We start from the raw sequence: 24,591 nt of genomic DNA, 5'->3' as shown, positions 1-24,591 counted from the left end.
AGAAAGAGATGGCACCAGAGGGCACAGTCACTGCAGTGCCATTATCTCCTGCCTTTACAGTTCCTCCTTGCCTCACTCCATTGGTTCCTCCCCATTTTCAGTCACGTACACAAGAAACAAAAGAGCCGAACAGTTTTTCTTAAAAGCTTTCCCCTTAACCTAAAACCTGTTGTTCATCAAAGCATTTATATATATAATATATACGTCATAATATATATAATATATATTATATATATATGTATAACAAAACACAGAAAGTTAAATAAAAAGAGCCACACAGCACAGCAGACAGTAAAACCACAATCCAATAATCCTGTGCTTAAATTTAGAAACTGTGTGGAAGTTTAAATCCTTGTTAGAAGGAAAATGTTCTCTGTTTATTGTTTGTTGGATTTGAGTTATAATTCACCTTTAAAGCATTTTTTACTGCTATGCTAATACCATCTGCTAAGTTCTCTGAGTGAATTGTCATCTTGGCTATAAAACAGGGTTCTGGGGAAAGGAGAAATCTGAGCATGGTGAATTTTTCTAGCAAGAAAGAGATAATTTTTTTTGCTCTTAAAAAAAAACCGTACCTGTAAGGGAATAAGTGTTGAAATCCATGGGAAAAAAAGAAAAGTATGGCCCTCAGTCCCAGTAACAGGTCTTCTTTGGCACTTGAGAACGACCACAAGTAGTTTGCCTTTTTATTCATATAGAACAAAATTTACAAAGTCATTCATACATTTTTGTTTGTTTTTTGTTTTGTTTTTTACTTACTTCGAAAATTGGGAATATTCAAAATACACTTTTACCCCACTTCATTCTTTCATTATTTACAAGTATATACAAGAAAAATGCAAGAGTTCATTTTCTTTTTCTTTTTTTTTTTTTGTTTCTTTTAAATTTTGTATTAAAAATCTCTGCTGGTTGTTTGTACTGTTTGTTTTCGTCATATGGATGTTCCGTGTGAGGGCTCCATCGCTTCTGGAATGACTCCCCCCGGCACGGACTGGAATGACATTGGGATCGGGGTTTTCACAGGGCTCTGCCGGAATAGTCCTCCGTTGGGTGACCTGTGTTTGCACTGTATGGAGGGCATGGTGGCTGAGCTGCTCAGGGGCAGCGGCAGGTTGCTGCCCGAGGCAGCTGTCAGTGTCCTGCTGGCACCATGAGTTGTCTGTTCTGGTAAAAAGGTGCTGACAGAAAGTTGCGTGTTCTGGTACTCGCGCACCGGCTCCAGGGTCTGGGCTGGCTGCATGCCCCCGATCTCCAGCGCTGAGATCTCGATGGACGCTGGGGAGATCTGCTTGTGGGCTATGTCTTCATCAATTAAACTGTTCATGCGTCTGTGCACCTGCTCCAGATTCACTTCTTTGTCCTAGTGGGGAAGAAACCAGAAGAATTAGTCCAAACACAATGTCCAACCCCATCCAGCCCCCTTCCTTTCTCTGTGTGACCAGAGCTGCTGATCATTCACTACATCATTTGGATTTCAACTGTGCCTGTGTAAAACCTCAGGCTCTGGTGACATCTCCAGATGCAAAACCTGCTGAAGAAAACACCGGTTCAATCCCAGCCTGCTGGAGCTCTTGATGTTGTCAATACCATCCTCCTGGGAGGTGGTAAATGATGGCTGGCATCAGGGACCAGCACATCCTTCACACCCTTGGCTCACCTTGCACAAGCTCAGAAAAAAGCCTACAGCAGGCAAACAGATGACCTGGGACTCCTCATTCCACTGGGCAGCTCGGCCCTTTGTCACCACATGACAGCTCACCACTATCTCATGTATCTGCAGAGCTTTTTCTAAAGAACACGTCAGTAAAAAAACCCTGACTTCAGGGTAGTTGCTTCATTGAAATCTACTGGCCAGAAGTTGTGGTGATGATGAATTCCTGCTTTCCCATCAGAAGGCTCTGGGTCACCTGTGTGGCACAGAACAGAAACCCACTGGAGCAGCACTGAGAAGAGGCCCACTCTGGGAGCCCTGCAGAGGGGACCACGTATTTGTGTATGGAACAGTTGCATGACAGACCATAAGCTGTCTGTCATCTTGACATGTCATCTGGAAAAGTCTATCTGTGGTCAGAGCTCAGGAAAACAGTGCTGGTCTTTCGGAAATGCATCACCATCTTCTGAGAATGCGTTTCCTAAGGTTCACAGAGTCTCTTCATCTGTCTGTCAGAACCACTCACTCAACACACTTCAGCTTACATGAGGAAACACAGCAAAAGGAGTTGTCTTTAAATCCTGAAGTAGCAAAGACCTACAGTGGGCTGTTTATCACCTCAGTAAGGCATTCAAGATACTCAAACTGGGAAGCAACAAAATTGGCAGGGTGAAGTCAACCACCTGGGATGCTGTCTGACTGAATTTTAACAGCTAGCATTGTACTGCCAATAAAAAGGTATTACATTATATAATTTCTCTACATTTCATAAAGCACAGCTATGACTGCAGTTGTAGTTATTTGATGCAAGTGTAACACACAGCAGAATATCAGCAAAGCATAACAGCCCAACAGCCCTGGAACTGGAGAAATTCCCTGGTCCAACACAAACCTGTAATTACACTACTCAGACAGCAAGACTCCAACCTAGGGAGCAGGACTACCCAAAACTTTTGTGTTCCAGTAATCCCTGACTGCCCAAGGTCAACCTGGGCTTAAGTGTTGGTTTAACACAGCCTTACTGATTCACACCAAGGTCCAGGCTCAGGGAATGAAGTACAAAGTGTCACTGCCACTCGCTCCTTTTAATATTTCATCACTGGTGTTCAGGTGGAGCCCAGAGAATTACAATCTTATTCCAGTGGTATCCCCTGCTATGCAACTTTGCTTTCCCCTGTAAATGAACAAGCCAACTCCAAAGTCCTTGATTCCAGTCAATGTCAACTACAGATTCAATTGTAACCCTGTGATTTAACACCCCTTCTACATTACTCAAGAACCGTTGAATTTGCTGATCCCTGCATGGGTTTGGAAATGAATTAGTGTTACATGATGTACAGTTCAAACCTGCGTCCTTAGCCTAGGCTAAATCCATATTGATTTCAACTGGAATACAATTGCTCCACAATTACAGGGCTGAGCTGCATGTTGCAAATTCTTTGCTAATCAGTGGAAAATGAACTCCTATTTAATTTATGTCATAAATTCACCAAAATCCCAATGAAGCTCCAGAAACCTGGGGATATAATCTTCCTCACCAAAGAAACAAATAACTTTTTAAAAATCCTGCTTTTTCAGCCAAATCCTCTAATCGGATAATTTTGAGTTAGAGAAAAATCAATGGATAATAAAATAAAAAATAAACTTTTTTGACATGAAGGGATCACACAACACTTGATCAGATAACCCCTGCAGCTGTATTAAGTCCTTCCTGACAACAAACACACCTGACCTGACAGGCCCTTCATTCAATACATTAGACAATGCACTAAGCTGATGATAACTCAGACACTCTTCCCTAAACTCTAGGGAAGGAAACTTAAGCATTTATGGTACAGTGGCCAGAGGATTACATGGATTTAATTCATCATTTCCTCAGTTCCTTTTTCTTGAAGTAAAACTGTAGACCTGGGGCAAACGTGAGATAAGTTCTTCCATTATTCCCAATGGGAGTAAGAGCTTGACCTCTCTGGGTAGGTTCCTTTGCAGCAGATGTCCAACCACTCGCTGCTGCATTTTCCTCACCTGTTTGCCAACAAAAGCTTGCTGCAACGTTCTGTTGGTGCACAAACTGCAGCTAGCACCACGTATGATGATGCTGTGTCTAAGGAGCTAACTCCCAGAAGGCCATTATGCAATGCCTCCTTAGGTACCCTGTACTGTTTCTTTTCTAAATGAGGCTGCTAGCTGGGATGTGGACTTCTAGCTGGCATTCTGGGTACCTGGGACTCATATTCTTGTCAAGCCTCCACTACAAAATAAGAAAACAAAAGAGAACTCGGGTTAGAACTGAGCAAATATTAGAGCAAATATTCCTAAATGAGGGTTTGGTGAAATGCTTATGACTCATTTACATTTTTCTGAGCTTTTGTCAAATACTAATGCCTTCTTCAGATAATTTCAAGTGAAAATATACACCAATTTTTTATTTATATTTTTTTTTTTTTTGATTGCAAGTACATCCTAAGTGTATTCATCCTGCTTTGCTAGTGGAACCAGTAAAATGTGACTTGGATAAAGCCAGCCCAGAGGGAAAGGTAAGGTTTCAATAATTGCAACAAGAAGTCATTAATTGTTTGCACAGAGAAAATAAATTCATGAATGAAGCAGGATCTTCATTTGGAGCATCTGGGCACAGAAGGTCATAAAATTCAAATTTTGCATGAATTAATCTTGATTAATTGAATTAATACTTAGCTGAGCCCTTTTAGATGTAAACATGAAGAGCCACAGCTGGGATGCTCTTAATACACATCCCTGGGTCCAGATCATAGGGATTGCTAAGGACCACATCCTTTGGGATGTTCCCCTCTGAGAACATCCTGACAGGCCTTTTCTTCTGCTGTGCACAGTCCACCCTGGGACAGCATCCTCAGGAAATGGCGGATTTGCAGTTGCTTATGTTTCACAATACAAACTCATGTTTCACTGTGCTAAAATTTTCATTCTCAGTAAAGATTAAAACCAGTTCCTGCACACAGACATCCCATTCTATCTATACCAGAACACTTTGTCAAGTACATGGAGAAGTAAACGCTTGGGATCTCTTTAAGAGGCAGGGGTGATGATTTCACTTGCCTACTTCTCTTTCTTCAGCATTAAGGACAACTTGCTGGCCTTATTAAGATCAAAGAAAAGTTTTTAAAGGCTTTCAACAGAACAGGAATTCATATTATTCCCTCTTTTCCTTGTCAAAATAAAATGTTTGCAAAGGTTATGGAAAACAACTTGTCTCCGAGGAATTATAAAATCACATTTTTAAAGGTTCTTTCCTTTTTCTTTGTCTTATTAGAAAAGAGCAGCTAAATAACTAAATGTCAAGGTTTGTATGAGACTATCTTAATGGTGAATGAATGATTCTTCAAACACTTTTAAAAAACCCAAGATAAAATTTAGAAACCCTTGAAAAGATTAGTTTGTCATTGCATGCCATAAAACTGCTTTGAATCCAAGATTTCCAGAAGCAGAGGTTTTGGGATAGCATTATGTGACAAGTCAACCTTTCAGACTCTGTAAATTCCATAAACCTAATCTTTTTTTTTTCCTTTATTTTTCTTCTGGGAAATTCAGTAACATAGCATATGTTACTGAAAACTAACAAGCTAAATGGAGAAAGGTTTAAATGGCAATAAAGCCAGAAAAAGAAATCTTAGAAGTTATTGTTTTATCCATTGTCAGCTCCATGTTCTCTTTCTTTTTTTAGTTCTGTGCTTCTCATTAAAGATCAGTAATTTGTAAAAGAATTCTTTTTTGCACTTAATATATAAAATTGAGTTGATATTATAAATATGTCACATCTCAGACATTTAATGCCAATTCAACTTCACCTCTCATCTATGGCTGTGTTGGACACAAGTATATGTTTGTGTTGCCAGGAGAAGATAAAATAGTTTTCCTTTGCTGGCTTCATAGTTCTATTTTCAGTATTAATGTTGTACTCCAAATAGATCATTTGAAGAAATTAATCTGTGAAGGAAAGAAACGTGTAAGGAAAATTAATTATACACCCAGGCTTATCCTCTGCAGCCTAAGGAAATAGCTAACCAAACATTGCTCCTGGTCAGGAAATTCTGTTATACATAAATACCAAGTGAAATGTCCATGTCCCCCAGTGAGTTTGAGTTCTGGAAGGGCCTTAGAAGGGCAGGCTTCTGACATGTCCCAAGCACTTGACCATGAGCAACAGGTTCAATGGCCTATGACTGACAGCAGGAGCACACCCTGGCTTGGAGTGGATCTGGAGGATGCTCACCAGAATTACCTGGGAATGACTAAACCTGCATGGTCACACCTGTAAGAAACTATTCCTTTCAGGACTAACCAAGTCTGCCCTTTTCACACAGAGTGAAATTATGACAAGATAATGCAGGCACCGTCATTCACAGAGTAACCAATATTTTTTTTTCCTAGCTTATTTTCTGTGACTCTTGACAGTTGGTTCTAATAAAGCCTGTGGGCAGTCATACTGAAAGAATATGGTACCAGTTGGGAGGTTTGGAGTCAGTTAACGTGATCAAATTCAAGGGTGTTGGAAAGGAGCTACTGGCTGATGTTTTTAAGAAATTGCCCTCTAAAATAAATTCCTCTAAATACAATTAATTAAATGGTAATACTGCTTAGCTTACTGGCTTGCAACACTCGGGATCTTCCAAGGGAAATTTTTTTTGAGAAAAATATTTTAATTAACGACACCATTGTGGTGTCTGGTTTTTTACTTGTGATTTCTTTGAGGTTATCACAGAGTTTTAGAAAAGCCACTTCAAGACATAAAAATGCTACAAGATGATGAAGCAGTTCCATCAAGGCAAAAAGAGGAAGACAAATGCCCAAACAGGAAAGTCTAATATCTGCAGAAATGTGATGCTAAAACTATGCCAAAACTTTGATAAGTTGCATCAACATCCAACACATGCAAATAAAAGCACACTAGACTGGAGAAGAAAAAGATTGATGGCCCTGACCCCAGAAGGACTAAAATTTCAGAAACATAGCCAATATGGGCAGACAGGCTCATACAGGGAGGGAATAACTTGCATATGTCAATACCTCCCAGTCAGGTGCTGGTAAATGTGCCAAGAATTAAAAGCCTGTTAAAGCAGTTAATAAGACTCAGGAGATATGCAGAAAACAAAGCTTTTAAGGTAATATAGCCTTAATCATCAATCAGGGCACGTTTCTGCTTTGGTTTTGTGCTTCCTGTCCTGGATGACAACATGAAGGATTACCTTTTGATGAAAGAAACCAAGACACAAATGCTAATATTAGGTTTTCATTCTGTGTAAGAACTATTTTTAAAAAATTTAGGTAATTTTGTGATTAGGGCTAGGTTTCAAAATTTGAGACAAACTCCATTGTCAGAAGACACTTCCTCTTCTGCCCTTGACCAGGAAACATGCTGGTCTCTCTCCCACCCATATAAGAGTCCTCCTGACTCATACATGTGTGTTCATAATGACAGATGTCAGAGGTCATGAGACACAGGTGGCTGGGAGGCACACCTGTCCACAGTTAGAAAGGAACTCTCTGAAGCACTTCCAGGCACAGCCAGCCATACTGCAAAACTGAAAAAGGAGGCAGAGAAAAAACACTGAAACAGCAAAGTTTTCATGCTCAGGTACCCACAAACTATTCTCTTCTTACTCAGCATCAAACCCCACAGCTCCACCCAGCAACCAGCTGCAGTCTGTGGGGTTTCAGACATCATGGACTCAAATATTTACCTTGCTAAAGAGAAATAAAGCAGCAGCAGCTCTGTATGTGTACAATTGGTTAGGATTATTTTGAAATCCTGTATTCACCCAGGGTCATTATCATTACTTTCAGTTACAGCTCCTGCATATGCAAAGCTTTTAATTTATTCCAGGAGGCTCTGACAGATTGGCAAAACCAGGCATAATTGGCTTGCTCAAGAAGAAAAAGCAGTGATGATATATGTACTAGATGTGCTGCAAAACAATGGCAATACAGAATGGTGTTACATTAATACCAACAACCCCTTTTTAGTAAGACTCACTGTGTGACACTCATTATTCCGGAGATTCCGCAGTCGACAATGCAGTGAAATGCAGGGAGACGTGTACACAGATGCAGTGGTGATGGATGTCTGCTGTCATTATTTTAACACAGGCAGCTGACCCAGTCAAACAGCACTTAATGCTACATAAAATTTGCTGAATGGTTTCTGAGTGTGCTCTGCTCAAAGCTGGTTTGACCATAACAGAATCTTATTGGAAATATGCAGGGATGCACCTCAAGAGTCTACTTGAAAACCTGCTTTTAGAAACAGGCCCAATCCTGCAATCAAGCTTTTGCTCTTACAAGTGGAAGCTCTACCATGTATTCTAAATTAGCAATTAGCTAAATTATCATCCATAAACCAGCTGTTAGAAGAAGGCACTGAGACTGACATCAGGTGAGGTCCAGTTGGCTGTTACCTAATTGAAAGAATAAAAGAAATGAAAGTTTTGTAGTGTGTTAATTTCATTTAATGTGGAATCATCTGCAAAGAAACAAAACTTCATAAAAATTATGTACAAGAGGCCACCTTATTCACTAAGTGATGCTCTCCTTCACCAGAGAGCAGAAATTCCTTTATGAAGAGACAGTAACACTCTTTTTCCTTCTAAGTAAACCTGGAAAAAAAGTGAGATATTACAGAATCCTGCAAAGTCGATCTTAATGTGATAGAAAATTGTTTCAAATACATTATTTCCAGTTATCCTCAGCCAGAAAAGAGGTATAAATAAATTATTACCAAAAGCCTTTACACCAAACAAGTAACAGTGACTGGCTACAGAACTGGTAGCAAGAACCTTTATGAAGCAGTTCACATCTTCCCACAGTCCTGTTGCACACCTTACCCAGGCTGGATTTATCGAAGCTGAAATCACATCTGAACAAGGGTCTACTTCTGATGTGTCCCACAGGTCCTGCCTGTGAGCCTTGCCAGGAATACCCCAGACAGCAACCTGCCCAGCAGGTCAGTGAAGCTGACCATGCACACCACTTTGAACCAGCTGAACATCTCTATCTTATTTATCCTGTTGAAGTGCATCCCTGTCTCTGTGAATAGATACCCAGGACACAGTTCTGATGGGGAACAGCAGGTTACCCCACAGTGTCTTGCAATGATCTGCTTCCACATTCACCACCATCCATTAACTAAGTGCAATCAGAGAGAGAACAATCTAAACCTCACAGCTCACAACAGACCCAAACCTGCCAGGGAAGAGCCTGTGATAGCATTTTCATTTGTTACTCAATATGAAAGCGGACATCCAGCCTCATGCTGAGATATTCAAGTTTAAAATCCTTACCAACCTTGGTTCATCAGCTGGTAACGCAACAACGAGAATGAGTGAGTGGTTCACATGGTACAGATGTTCCCACAGTTTTCATGATGTTAAAAATTAACAGGGCAATAAGAGAATGCAAAGAAACATTTCTTAACACAAGCAGCAAAATGCAGTACAGAATGAGTGCTGGTTGATGAGCATGCCAATGTCTCTGCAAAGGAACTTGGGAGAAAGGAGAACTTGCAACTGGAGAAACCTCTACTGTGTACACACTACAGACTGCAGCTACAGGCATTTCCAACAACACAGAGGTTGGGATCAAGGGGAGTGCCAGGGGAAGGTAAAGATGAGGAGGAAACTAACAGGGATTCATCTGTGCAGGCACTTTCAACAAGAAACCAATCATCTGTATGTTCATTAGAAATTCTCACCATGCTTCTGAGGCCCAGCCTCACATCATTGGCCATCTCCAGATGGAAAGGGAAAGGAAAATGTGGGGAGAAAAAAAGAAGGATCAAGATAGTGAGGCTAATAATGTAATTAATATTTCACTCTTTTCAGCAAACATGTACTCATCATTTCTTATACTTCTGGTCTGAAACAGCATTGCAACAAAAAAGGATGGCCCTCAAGAGGGTGGTGTTTTCAGAATTTGACATCATCTAAAATTACACTGTGAGGTGACAGATTACCCTTTTATGAAGGAAAAATTAGATTAATGGAGGTCCTATTCCAAAAATTCGCTAAAACTTAATGGTTTCTTTACATTGCTTTACACATTTTTTTAATCCTAAAATATAATCTAGTCCATAAGGGATGCAATTTCTCACTCTAGGGAGCCCAAATCAAAGCAATGCTATCCTTTAACAGTCTGAATTACTCTACTGGAGCATCAGGAGTAACAGATTGCTCCACACCCTCCTTCTTCACCATTCCTGTCTAGTCACATGCAAATCTCAAAAATTCCCATTTTTTTCCTATTATGCGAGGAGGAGAAGAGAGAGTTGGCACAGGAGACAAAGAATTGCTTCTACAGCCTGTTTGATGCCCAGTGTTAGCTGATTTACAAAGCCTCTCATCTCCACTCCAGCTATATGGAAGCCTTACAAAATCCTTACTCCTGACTATTAGCAACAATTCTTGCAATTAAAAACCAAATTTTGAAAAGGTTTCTCTGCCTCTGTTCAGGGCTCTATTTTGGAAACTGCCCAAGCTTTTATTTTGACACAAGACAAGACATGACTAGCCAAATTATTAAAATAGCTCAGCATAATATAAATCTGGTCACCAGTTTCCCAAAAGATAACTCTTTCATACTTAATAATACTGAAGAAATAGTACTTGTTGAGTGAGTTTTTGTAACTCCTTTTCATACGTGTGCCTATAAATATGGGTCTGGACTTATGGAAAATCATAACCAAGCCATTGATTAATTAAAAAAAAATATTTTCCACAGTACTGGTATCTGTGATACCTTAATATTTCAGTAATATTGACCACAGATTATTTCTGGTACTATAAAATTATTTAAATTCAATTGATAAATAGGTTTATAAATTGCATGTTAATATCATTGCATGGTAAGGTCAATCTTCACCAAATAACCTCAATGCTACTCCCAGTCTCTGGTTCATACATTGTGATTCAAAGCAACTGAAGTTTGACCCTATGCCACTACAAGGAACGGAAATGTTTTGGTGCTCTGAGTGAGATTAGAATTCGCTTCTTATTTAATTTTATGTACATGCTTAAATGCTTAGTCAGATCAACACCTAAGGCATTTTACAAACCACAAAAATGCAAAATAAATTTGAGAAAAAGTCACATTTTATGCTTTTTATTATTTTAAACTTTTACTGATTTTGTTATTTTACACCCCCTTCAAAAAGTCAACTTTAAAATACCGCCATAGGCTGAGATAAGACATACAAAAATTAGCTGTGTAAACATTGTGTGAAGAATCTAAAAGAATCTGACACATTAAGGCTCCAATTCAGTAAAATACATAAGCTCATGCCAAGCTCATGAGTAGCCACAGAAGTTCTCTGGGATAGGCAATGTAATGCAAATTAAGCAAGTACTTACACTCATCACCAAACTGAAACTTTAAACAGGTTATTTCTTTTTGATTCCCCTGCATGGCAACACTCATTTTTTAAGCTTATTTCAGTTGAATAATTCTCTTCCCCCGCTAAGGTTCATGCCAGGTAAATCCAGATTATACCCCTAAGGATCCCATTAGCAGGGTTTTCTTACACGACAGAGAAAAATTAAACCAAACACAAAAATCCCCTCCTTGCAGTTAGGGAAATATGCTGGTACAAAACACAATTGCTTCACCACTGCTTTGGGTAGCAGAAGCCTGGGCCCAGTGCCATAAATCACAGGGATGATATGTCACTGTTAAACCCATTACAGCCTTGACCAAAATCTATGGTGGTCAATAGCAGGAGTTGGGTGATTTCATTGGATTCTGGATGTGCACCCTGCCTGGGACCAGGAATTACAGAATATCTGCTTCACTACAGGCACCTCCAAAGAGAAAATCTTGTTTCTCCACTCACATAAAAAGCCAGCATGGAGTTAGTTAAGATGCCCTTCCAGCTATTACCAGCTTCTGTACAAGGTAATTTATATATTATATAGGCCTTTTTTTTTTTTGACTGGTTCTTCCAGCTTATACTTTATCATCAAGCAACAGTAAACTTTGCATTCTGGGTTGACTGGCTCCTAACACCACTCTGCTGATTTAAAAATGCTACTTAAATGAAGTTCCTCAGCTTATTGCATTCAAAGCTGGTTTGAAACTGAATTTCTAGATGGCATTAAAATGCATTATTTTGCCAATGTTTGCATGATTTATTTCCCCCAAACAAACCTTTATTTATTCTTAGAAAAGTAGAATACAATACAGAAGTACAAACAAATGATAATTTATATGCAACTGAGCAAAAAATGTACAAAGATTTCAGACATGTCATTAAAATACAGAAAAAAATAATTTAAAATAAAAACAAGATAAAATATAGAGAACATGCAATGAAGGGAAAATAAAACATTGGGTTGATGATCTCGTGTTTCCTTTCACTCTCAAAAGGAATCTTCCTGGCACAAATCAAATTATCACATAAAAAGATAACACCACAAAGGAGACAAGGTAAATGAAGCAACAAGGAAAAAGACAAGGAAAGTGAAAATAATGGTGAAAGCAAGAGACTCTTTAATAATCAAAACCAACACTGCTGACACCGTGCTGAAGATACAGAAGCCTCAATTGCCATGAAATAGTATCTGGCTGGAGAACTAAAGTGAGATGAACACAGTACAAATCACAATTCTTAGCAGTGACAAATTTGGATCCATTGGACTCGTGGCTGCCAGTTCCTATTTCCATTTCTAAGGTACACTGGGACTCCTGCTCTTCTAATACCAGAAGAGAGCCTTAGTGGGTAATTTTCATGACTGCTAAAGCTGGAAGAATGGATTTCTGAGGTAGGCTGGGATTTGCACATCAGTGGACATGGAAAAAAGGGAATTTAAGGCAGGTCACAAGAGGCTGCCCTGGCCAGAGATACAGTTGTTGTTTTTTTTTTTTCATTTCACCCTGTGTACTACCAAAATACTTGTGACAATTATTAGAATAATTTTGCTACCTCCCACTATCTCATAGAGCTTGCAGATTTGGGATTCAAGACATTATTAAGCTTGGAGTAACAGGAAATAGGAATTATAAGGTGCTGTTACTAGTACGCAAGACTGTTTCCACTCTGAACAGTACCTGAGATGCTGCTCCCTTTTAATAATTTAAAAATAAAAATCACAGAAAAGTGAAAAGAGTCTATTGAATAAAATTATTTTGCAGAAGCATGAGAAAGGAAAGAAATCACAAACTAAGCTGTGATTGTTAATGAATTATAAATTTGACACAAGTTATGAGACAATGACTAGAAGCAACTCAGGAGGTGGAAAACTATGCTATGCCTTAACCAATAAAACCCTCAAATCTTCTTGCACTAGAGATCCTCAAACACACTGGGTCCAGTTTCTGAAACACTCACATTGCTAGGAACAGCACAGCTGGTTTGGAAAATAGATTTTTGATTAATCATATCTATTATCTGTGAAAACAAAGAATCAGACTAAGAATTTATTGGGGTCATTCCAACATTGTCTTTCAAGACCTATATCAAATATAAGTGAATCAATGTCACCTCTTATGAGAGATGCAACAAGTGTCAGATCCTAGAAAACAAAAAATCATTCTGCCCAAGTGGCTAATTTTGTTTAATATGGGGTTGCCTGTTAATTTTTTAGTGAATAATCTCATGGACAGCAAAAAACATGGGAATTTCACTTTCTTTCCATTAATAGTATGATATTTTATCTTTGCATATAAGTTCCCATTGTTTTGTAGTATATGGATGAACAAGGAATGCTTTCTTCATAGCTCTGATGAGATCTGAGAAGTAAGAATCTTCAGAGAATAGCACATCACACAAAGACACAGCTGATAAAGCACAGAGGATGCTGGGGAGACCATGGCAGGAAGCAGCCACGCTGGATCATAATGACAACAAAGATGTGAAAACTGCCTTTCATTCCTTCAAAGGGGATAAATGATACCAACAATCTGATGATGTGGCAAAGCCCTTGGCTGTTAAATGATCCAAATTACATTATGGCTTACTGATATTGTGAAATAAGTGCATAGGACTCACACAAAAGTTAAAGAAATCCAGAGGCAATTGTCAAAAGTTCAACATTTATATGGTACCAGTTTTAATAACTTTATCTGATTGCCCAGTCATTTAAAAGGGACGTAAAGTGACTGAACAAAGACTCTAGAATAAATATTAATTTTTCACAACTCCCTAATTTTCTGAAGCTTATCAAAGTCAAAAGATTAGGTATCAGTATTTCAGGCTGAGTAGCAGCTGTGTAAGTTCAAGATTTTAACACACAGAGATAGATGTATGAGCTGGCTAAATTTCACTGTGGGTATTGGATGGCCCGGTACCAACAATGAGTAGAGGGTGATTATAAATTCCAGAATACCTTTTTGGAAAAAGATGATCTAGTGCAAGTTTTTCTGAGTTAGAAAGTAATAAGGCAATTTTAACATTACCAGGGATTTTCCAGCTTGAAGAGATTGCAAACTTGAGCCCTAATAAAAGAATGTGGCATGGTGTTGCAGCAGTACATTTTTTCCTGATGCTGGAGCTAATCTTTCTTTTGTTAATCTGATCTGATAAGGATTAAATAGGGATAACATTAAGATTTGTACAGCACAACTCATTAGAAACATTTTTACAAATCTCCTTCAAATAGAATAAAAATATCTTGTAGCAACATCCTGAAAAATATCAACCCAGCCTTTGCTCTTCTAGCAAGAAATTTCACTATTCCTTGAAAGATACAATTGTGAACCAATGGCAACAAGGAAAAGTAAAGGTAATTCATCTTTTCTGGAGGTTTGTCATAATGAATTGATACAGTGCATAGGGACAATTTTTTTTTTTTTTTTACATTTTTGTGGGGTTGAGTTTCTTCATATGTGAAAAATGTAAAAAATATCCTAATTGGAAGCAGTGTCCCCTTGACACAACTCTTCCTATGAAGTCTACAAATGTTAATCAGGTTAATATCAACATCCAAGTTATGCTGTCAGGTTTCAAAAGAGGCTTCTGTTTGTCTCATAGTTAATACTACATTCTGCACACTCAGTGTAATTAAGAGCTGTGATTTATACCATGCAGACATCTGAGTCCTTGGACATCAATATATTGGCTCAGCCTAACCTCCACAAAAACCTAAAGAATACAAAGTGGAAAAAGACAACAAAATTGGCAAAAAACGCCACCTTAACGTCAGTTGAAAATGTTTCTCCAATGCCAAGGAAGGCAATGCACATTTTTTTAGCTACAGACTTCACTGACCTCCAACATAAAAAATAAGAGTCTCTAAAAAATGCTTTTTCTCTCTCTCCAGCAAGCTGCACACAACCCTGCCATAAATCTGCCATAGTAGTTGTACATTTATCGTCCCAACATTTCTTTTTTTTTCAAGTTGGCAATTGACATGATACAACCAACCAGGTGGGTCATGCCAAAGTGAGAATGCTGCACAAGGGCTTCACAAGCCAAAACAACTCCTTGTTCAATTCTGGTTCCAGTATAATTTTTTTTCCAAGGGATTTATGAAGCTCCCAACGGGGTGAGGGTCACAGAAGCCAAATGTTGCCACCTTCTCTTTGCCTCCTTGGCAATATCAAAGTCTAATCTCAGACTGCAAGAAAATCAGCCTTCTCTGTGACCCTCCACAACCTCTGCCTCACAGAAGAAAGCAGCTGGGACACATCCCAGTTCCCACAATTTTTATGTGATATCACAACACTTGTGTTTTGCCAAAGCCTTCCCAAAAGCAGAAGAAAATCAGCAGCATGATTTAAGTTTGCAGCTCTTACTGAACTAATGACTTGGCTGGAGTACCAGATGCAGCCAAGGGGCAGATTTTAATGTTCTGTATATGCTACTACTGTGCTGTAGCTCTGTCATTATAGCTTTTGCTGTAGAAATGCTAGTCAACACACAGTGCTAGAAATGAGCTATGCTGAACACACTCCTCCTGGAGATCCAACTCTCCTTGTGCTTTTTGTCCCCTATGCCAGGCTCAGCCACTGCCTCAAGCAGAGGAGTCCCCAGGACTCCACACCCCCCTCAGCCCTGGTTCCTGTCCTTACCATAGTTTTGAAACCTGGTTCTTTTAAACATGTCAAAAACCTTCATCCTATATTCACCACCTCTTTCAAAACTTGGTTTCCTACCTTAATTGCAGTAGCCATCAGATGTCCTACCTCAATCCCTCCACACTAGTAGTACATAAATAAAATATGTCAGGCCACTGATCTGGCAGGAAATACGGCTACATTTGTTTGCTAATTTAGCTGAGTGGATGTTGTGGTCACTGTGACATAAGCCCCAACCCCTGGTGTGCAGCAGGGCTGGAGCAATGTGGCCACGTGGCACATGTGGCCATTGGCCTAGGCAGAGGGTTCCTGAGGATCCTGCCTGTCCCTGGCTCTGGGCAGCTGTCACCCTTCCCTCTGGCTGCTCGGATGACCCAAAGGTGCCTCTAGCTGCCTGCCTGTCATTGCAGCCAGCTGTCCCTTTGATGGGACACCTCATTCCAGCCCACCCTGCCATACCCTCCATACACCTTCCTCCAGCCAGCCCTGTGCCCTCTCACCTCCTTGTTCAGCCTTCACACCTGCTGTGCCAGGGCTCCTGCTGACTCTGCTCCCCCTCTCCTGGCAGCCTCCGCATCACTGATCTTGCTGGAACCTGTCCATGCTCTGTTTAAGTTTAATTTGCCTCTAACCCAGCCTAGTTGTGCTCCAAGGGCAGGCCCAGCCCCACAGACAGGGATCTCCCCAAGCACGGCTCTACCATGGGAGTAACTTCAGTTTACTTTAAAACACAGAAGGTTAAAAGTATCCTAGGTTTGACAAAGAAACTGCCAAAGAGCACTACACATGTACAAGAGCAACCTTCATCAATAACACACTGGAGGGAAAGGGAAGGAGAAGGATGGGAAAGGGAGAAAAGCTGGGATGGGGTAGGCATAGATATGCAATAATCCTTCTTAGAGGTATTAAAAAAGAAAATAGGGGGATGGCTGAAAAAAAGACTATATTTAAACTTGGGAAGACAGATTCTTTTCCAGCAATGGAAACTGAGTATTCAAAACTCCTTGCAACAAAAAAGCGAATTTTTTTCACTTTAGATATATGAAACTGCCTTTAAATCATACTCTTTTCTCACTTTACAAAGATACACAAAGGCAATTCCCTGAGTGTAGAGAGGGGAACACACCACACAGGATGGCCAGATAAGTGCTTGTGCACACAGCATGAGGACATTTTGGGAAGCATCTCTGCCCGTGCCCTGCAGGATTTCACAGTGTGCAGTGAAACACTGCTGGGCTTTGGACCTTCACAGCACTAGCATGGGGGCACCTTTGGAGTTACAGGAGGAGCAATTTCTACAAGGCAGCAGGGCAAAATCATAGCATATGGAACTGTTTGGGTTGGAAGGGACCCAACTCCAACCCCTCTGCAAAGGCAGGGACGCCATCCACTAAACCAGGTTGCCAATTTGCCAAAATTGCTTACAGGTGACAGCTATGTCAGTTAGTCTACTGCTCCTGCAACTTGAAAAAGAGAGATTAGAATTGCTGGGCTATGTACTATTTTCCAGCTGCAGTGTAGCTCACTGCTATTATTAGCTTGTAAAAAACATCTGTTCCAAGATGAAAGCACCTACAAATGCCTCAAGTGTCTCCAAAATTGCAAGAGGTTAGTTTGTTAAACATTTAAACTAGGTAAACAAATACAGGCTTCACGCAAGACAGATCTGAGAATAGACTGATTATTTTATCTTAGCATTGCTAACTTCTTCTGGCTGCTGTGCGTGGAAACTTCAAACCCAAGAACTTCTCAGGTATAATTTCCTAGATAAAACACGTTATATGAAGGTCAACTTCCTCAGAGGCTCCTACTTTTAGAAATAAAACTGACTTCAAAAGAAAGGAAGCATTTAAACAGTGTCATGGCAATATGGCTTATTCAATTATTAACTAGCTGATTTATTTTTAATTGCTTGTGTACCTCTTCAAACTCAGCCTAGGTCAGCCATGAAGGAGAGCAGCTACCAGACATCTGGCAGCTGCAGAGCCTGCACAGGATGGACTCGGATCTCCCAGCCAATGGATGGGGCTCAGATCAGAGAAAACATCACCACAGATGGCACAGCTGGATGCCTGTGATTGGCCTCCCCGTCACTCACAGCAGAGTGGCCGAGGGTGTGTTTCTGAACCACTCTCTTACCCCTAAAGGTGGTCTCTCCAGGTCAGGGCTGAGGCACATTGGTGGGGCAATGAGGGGAAGTTTGCACTGCTGCTGCCCATGCTGTATCTGCTCTACAAATAAATAGAGGACTTTAGTCTCCAGGGCTGTCAGTTTGGCACCTTCCATGTGCACAAAAGACACTTTTGTTTGTTTGTTTTTATTTTCTTAGAAACAACCACCCAAAACGTTATATGCAAAGCTTAGTATGGCAAATCAAAATAAATCAAATTTATTGCGTGAGAGCACCTAAAATCCCACAACTTCCACTTGCTCTCTCTTTCTTTTGTGTTTTCTACTTTTAATTGTGATAAGAATAAAAGTTATGGACCTCTTTCGGTGTTTCTTGATGACAACGGTTGCTGTTCCACCACAACTCCAATGCTGCCACCAAGCAAGCAAGAAGAAGGCCTATTGCTAAAATGCAGAAAACTCCTGCAAAACTGTGCAGCTTGAGTGCCTTCCCATCTGTCTGTGCATTGGTATGGCTATTCAGGTCACAGCGTCCCATCCGTGGCCACCACTTCTGCTTAAGAACATCCAAATCTCCACTTTCTTGCAACTCTAGGATCCTGCAGAAATTTCAAAAGACAAGTATTATTTGCAATGATACTGTTTTACAGAGTTTTTTGTCTTTTCCTTATGCTTCACAGCTCTTAAATCTACCATCCCATAATTCAAAACTCCACCCCCCTCCACCACCAGAGTGTTGTAGTCTTCATCTGAATCCCTTATACCAAGATTTCTTTCTACTCACAGCAGCAGGTAAACTCCACCGGGTAACTTTAGGAAAAAAAGAGACTGTCAAAAATTCCACTGCAATGCAAACAGCATTTCCAGGGGAAATCACCACATTCCAGTTAGTTATGCCTGGTCTGGCTACATTCAGCTGCAGCAGCTGGTCCCACTAGTGAAATGCTCAACCCACTCCACTGCTGCTCTCCTACAATAATTCCAAAAATATGTGAGGCTAAACATGCTACTGTTTGTGCACCACTTAGTACAAATCTGTTTAAGCAGCGACCAACTCATTTATTTTAGTAAATGTAGTTTATTCAAAAGGATTTTACTTCAATGCTGTTACTTAATGCCTGAATTACTGTGTTAACAGTTGCTAATTAATCATTGTTTTGTCTCTTGTGAAGTGTCCCGTCTCCGCATGAATGATTCATTTTGGATTTAGTTTGATAACTGTTTTAGCTGTTTACTAACAATCTTTTCTCTTGCGGCAGCTTTGTCTCCAGTTATGCAGCTGGAGTTTTGCTCCTTTTTATGAAGGAGAAGCAAGATGAGGCAATCTCGCTTCAGATCCCTGCCTGGAGCAGAGCACACGCTCACCTTCTGCTAAGGGCACACACGCCTGCACAGCTGTGTGTCTTCAGTTCAGGGTACACATTCACATGGACAAGAGACACCCAGCTGGTAGCTCAGAGATCACTAAACAGCATAATTTTACAGTTTTCTGGTCTTGTCAATCCCATGCAATTCCCTGCAATTCTTGTAGCCCTGAACCATCCTGAGTCTTTGACCTGTCCCTCCACCCTAAAGGATAAGGCAGGGCATTGCTGCTTGCATCCTGCAGGGAGCAACACACTGCTTCAGAGCCTGCAGAACGTGGCATGAGCTCAAGATCTCTCCTCAATCTTTCCTCTACCTCTCACCGAGCCCTGAGGACATCATTCCTCTGCCAGAGGCAGTGCTGGCTGAAGGTGCAAGGCCACACGTCACCTCCAGTCCCCTCCTCCCAAACCAGACGCACATGGAGCAGGAGGAGCAGCAGCTTTGTTGGAGCCTGAACTCATAACCTCTCTGCTGTCATCTATTCATTGTTCTTTATTAATTAAATGCCAAAATTAAAGTGAACAGTCACTGGCTATAGACAGAAATGCTATAAAACGAGCTTTGTTTCAGTTTACCTCTGGGAGAAAAGATCTCTGTAGGGACTTCCGTGCTGGAGTGCTATCCCATATCCTTTGCTGCTGATGCTGTTTCCAATGACTGTCACAGAGCATTCGTCATCTGTCAGCGCAGCATATTCCACCACTGTCACATCCCACAGGAAAGCATAATTTCCCTTTTTTGCCTGCAAATACAGCATGAACACAACACAGTCTCAACTAAACTGCATTTCTAGGTAGGACAAAAGCTAAGCCAGCAAACAAATCCAAATCTCGTCACTGTTCCTTGGTGGTATTTCATTAGGCCACAGTTTATATGTAGACCTTTGACATAACACATTTCTAACAGTTTTCTCTCCCAGCAGGACCTCACCTACTTCAAACCTTGCTAAAATATCTTCCATTTTTAAATATTCACATAAGATAGCCCAGCCATCTAGAAGTGTAGGTGAGGCTTATGTAACAGATTATTAATTATAAATGAGAGCTATTGCTTTAGATGATGAAATTGGATGCATGCTTTGTAGGAGACATGGAATATGACTGGTTCCATACATTTAAGTGCCAAGACTGGCATAGTATAAGTATTAAGTGATGAGCATCACAGGCACCAAAATTGTAATTTTTCAGCTTTGCTCATAAAAACATGCAAATAAATAAATTTGCCTTGCAAGTAAACAGAGCTCTTCTCAGAGCTATGTTAGTCCTGTAACAAAAGGCATGCACTGAGCTGAAAGAGCTCCCTCTTTTCTTCACAGGTAAGATTCACAAGCATGTACTATGATTTCAGTTTTGGGATAAATATTGTTTTAACACACATCCATGCGGATATCCTTAAATATCAGCTTTAATTGGAACTGAAACCAAGGCCTGCACACAGTGTATATAATGAATGTAATTAACACAAGATGTAAGAAACATATCTGGATAGGGGCTCAGTAGAGTAAAATAAAATATCATTTTGTTGGTTAAAGTAACCGTTGGTTGCCTAATATATTTAAGTAGCTGAAGTCCTGTATATATTTCTTTATGGGAACTGATTCACAAAGCTCCCCCAGCTAATAGCTATAGCTCTGGCACAGAATAAGTTCATCCTTCCAATTCTTTTCTAATCTCAGTTTTGAATTCACTCTCTGTAAGTTTGTAAGACTCTATCAGTTATTTCATTACACTGGATTCCTCAGTTGAGCAAATAAGATAATTTACTTCATCACAGTTTGACATAAGCCATACCTTTCTGAAGTCCCTACAGTTGCTTACACATGACAATAAATCAAATGGGTAAGGTATTTCCTGGGAGGCAGAATTCAAGGAAATAAAGATTAAAATTATGTTGCCTAGACTTTCTGTAAGGTACTTGCTGCAATCCACCTATTTTCCTTGATTCCCTTTTATCTGCATGGAGGCAATCAAAGATCCACAAATTCACATGCTTCCGGGGTTAAAACAGAATAGAAATGTTATATCCTTTCTCTTTGGTAAGAAGTGAAAGAGTCTGTACACTGAACCCTTGGAAAATATTATTTTTATTACTTAGCCACATTGTGTTCCATGGTAAATAATAATTCATAGGATTTTGCTACCTATTATAGGAAACTGTCAGCATTAAAAATATGTCCTCAGGGGATCAAAAGCAGCAGCACTTGTTACTGCACACAGAATTTATTCAAAATCCATGATATTAGAGAACAAAAGTCCTGCCTGATGGATATACAGAAATCAGACACCCCAGAAAGATCTGGCCTAATTCACTATGTGAATTAGGTAAAATGTGTTTTACGTTTCTCTGGGTATTTTTAAGTTGGTTGGTTGAATTTTTGTCTTCTTTTTTTTGTTGTTGTTTGGTTTGGTTCTTTGTTGGGTTTTTTTGTTTGTTTTCTTTTGGAGTTTTGGGGTTGGGTTTTTTTTTGTTGATGTTTTTGGGGTTCTTTTGGTGGTTTGTTCAGTTTAAAGAGCTGTATTTATTTTCTGTTCTTTCAGAACTGGTCAGCAAATCATCTTTTCACATTTACAATTTAAAAAAGAACACTGACAACACAATACATTCCTTATCTATCTCTTAGTAATACTTGAGGAATGCAATATTCCTCAAATATTCGAATGTATTACAATGCACTGGCTAAAGAAAAAAAACCACATTATTGAGTCTACTTTTCAATCCTCAGCTTTCTGTATGTTATCTTATACAAGGGCTTTGTACACTGACTTTCAATGCTGTACAGCAGATCTTTTGTAAAGGTCTACTTCTCTTGTGTTTGTAGTGCTGCTATCCTAAATCACATCCTGCAACTGCAAATGGTCAATAAACCAAGTCTGCCAGAACTCTTCACATCTCTTTTACATATTTTTAATGACATCAATCAGCCTATCCAATGTCATCACAACTGTAGAGCATTATTTCTCTGACAGCCTGATCATTTTAGCATAATCAGAAATCTGACTTTTGAACTCTTGGTTGTGTATATGTCTCAGCTCCCAGAAATCCTGAGTGCAAGGCTGTGTCCTCTCCCTCTCTGACTGCCAAAACCAGAATCTCCATAGAGCCCTTTTTCCTAAGGGGAAGACTTAGTTCTTTCCAAACTTCTTCCACTTGTGAAATTTTCTTCCCTGAAGAGTGAAGACCTCATACTATTAGTGTGTTCATTGTGTGGAAAGTTTTCTTATAACAAAATGTTTAGTTGCTGTCTAAATTCGGCATCCTTCACTTCCCTTTTAATATCTGTTGTGACAGCTAAGCAGTGTCATTTGTTCAATTTAAGGAAAAGCTGTCAAACTTTGAAAAACATACGTACAAGATACATAAGTGCACACATACATGTGTGCTTGAAGTAGGCTGACTTTTTATATACCTTTACTAGGCAAGCAGCAAAAGCCAAATAAAATCAAATTGACATTTATTTTCAATGAAAAATCAACCTCAAATTTTAAATGTAGTTTAAACTTTATTTTTAATGAAAGACTCCATGTCTTTATGGAATCTTTAAGGAGCATGCCTCCCTTTAACTTCCAGGCCATGAATGTAGGAAGACTGCAAAAGGGCCTGTGCAAATGCCAGCTGAGAACAGGTGAGATAGCTTGAATAAAAAATGACTGAAATAAACACAGAATAATGAGCTCAAATTTATATTTCAGTCTTCTCATTTCACTTCATATTTTGCTCCTTTGCTATGGCCTTACTGTGACTCTCAGCATACAGGCACGCTTCACAACAAACTAAAAGTCCCTTGGTTAAACTTTAAGAAACCTCTTTATCAGAAAGTCAGCCAAAGCAGCACTCGTTTATTCCACCCAGGCAGAACAACTACTTTGGCTTACACCAAGGACACCAGATTTATCCTTGGTTTAAGAGATTTAAGAAAATAGATTTAAGAAAAAAGAACCCCCTGGGCAAAACTTATACTAAAAAAAATATATTCATTCTTCACAATCCTAAAAAAATTAAAAGGCCAAAGAAGATGACTTCCTAGACAAGACAAGGGCCACAAAGAAAATAATACTCCAGGAAAGCAGTAAACAACCCCATAATGTCACTCTTCAGGGTAGATGGAGATAGAGGAATTGTTCACAGGGTCCTGGCTTACTGATGGTTGTTTCAAAGAAAGCATGCTAAGAAATAATAACAACATGAAAAAAGATTGATTACAGAGTAATCACTGATATATCTGTAATTTTTCTGAAACTTTTGAAGAAGCTATCATACTTAAGACAGAAGTGCCAGATGATGTTGCCAATGCAAAATTCATCATTAATTTACTGCGAGAACAGAGTGTCAGTGTAGCTGATCCCATTACATGGCTGATACCACAGAAATATCAAAAAATGACCTTTACATTGGCATTAGTGGAGTAGTTCAGAAAGATGGTAGGGTAACATTTATTATCTATAAAAAAGTGCTTTAAGAGAAGCAACATAGTTCTAATAAAAAGAAAAAGCATGCCATTTGATCCTGTTGAAATGTTTCAAACATTAAAATAATTAAGGAACCACTACAGGATTCAATAGATTCAGGTTTAAGGAAGCATTTGCTTTTGCTTCAAAGGCTGATGGGTCAAGTAATGGAGAAATTTATGAAGCTCTATGAGAGCAATCACAATTCACAATATCAAATTCATTGTGGACCAAGAAGGTTTTAAAAAATCATACTAAATGAACTTTTAAGCTACTTCTACTCTCAAAATTAGAATGAAGAGAGAAGAAGATCACTCTGATTTAATGCTCAGTGATCATTAAGGAAGCAAAAAAGAGAAGGAAAAAATTCTTACTGTGCTATTGCCTAAATCAATGAAGCATTCTCATTTTGTGCTCTACTTGGTTTTGATCGTTTTTCATCAAAAGTGATACACAGGAAGAAAAGAAACAATTCAGAGAAATTTTGGCACTAAATTAATTGGACAGGGGAACAAACTATCTCAACCAAAGCAGGGCATTATAAAATGCAATAATGAGTTTAATTCTCCTATCTGTGTATATAGCAGATGCAGGATCACATGGGGATGACATTACTTCATTCTTTCAAAGCAAAAATGGGTGCTCCCAAAGGAAATAAAATCCACAGTATGTTGGTGCAATCAATAATTCCCTGATTGCCAGTGGATGTAAAGCAAACAGTTCACTGAGATCCTGGTTGTAGCAACTTTCCTGTGACAGCATTAGTCAATCCTTATCTGTGATAGTCCCAGACAGCTCAAAACAACATTTTGTATGGACTGGTGGTTTGTGTGGTTTCTGCTCCTGTGCTGTGCAGAGGTACTGCTAAATATGAGGAGGCTTTCCATCTTCAATGATCACTCTCAACTACCTTGGGAATACAGCAAAAGCAACCTTCTCCCCACCACCCTGAGCTCT

The 24,591-nt window shown here is 39.5% G+C and overlaps 1 protein-coding gene across 1 annotated transcript in view; it reads right to left on the bottom strand.

Moving 5' to 3' along the window:
- Nucleotides 1-657: 657 nt before the first annotated feature.
- GRID1 (glutamate ionotropic receptor delta type subunit 1) overlaps nucleotides 658-24,591 on the bottom strand; it is a 478,229-nt gene continuing 454,295 nt past the window's right edge. The window contains exons 20-22 of the mRNA XM_005417309.2: nucleotides 19,765-19,931; nucleotides 18,180-18,420; nucleotides 658-1,360 (exon numbers count right to left, since the gene is read on the bottom strand). Coding sequence (XP_005417366.1) covers nucleotides 932-1,360; nucleotides 18,180-18,420; nucleotides 19,765-19,931 — 837 coding nt within the window. The 3' untranslated portion in view covers nucleotides 658-931. The remainder of the gene's footprint in view (nucleotides 1,361-18,179; nucleotides 18,421-19,764; nucleotides 19,932-24,591) is intronic.

The sequence above is a fragment of the Geospiza fortis genome, unplaced genomic scaffold (genome assembly GCF_000277835.1).
Source record: "Geospiza fortis unplaced genomic scaffold, GeoFor_1.0 scaffold130, whole genome shotgun sequence".
In the NCBI taxonomy this organism is placed as follows: Eukaryota; Metazoa; Chordata; class Aves; order Passeriformes; family Thraupidae; genus Geospiza; species Geospiza fortis.
The sequence above is the reverse complement of the archived record's forward strand: the minus strand, read 5'-3'. Positions and strand labels throughout refer to the sequence as shown.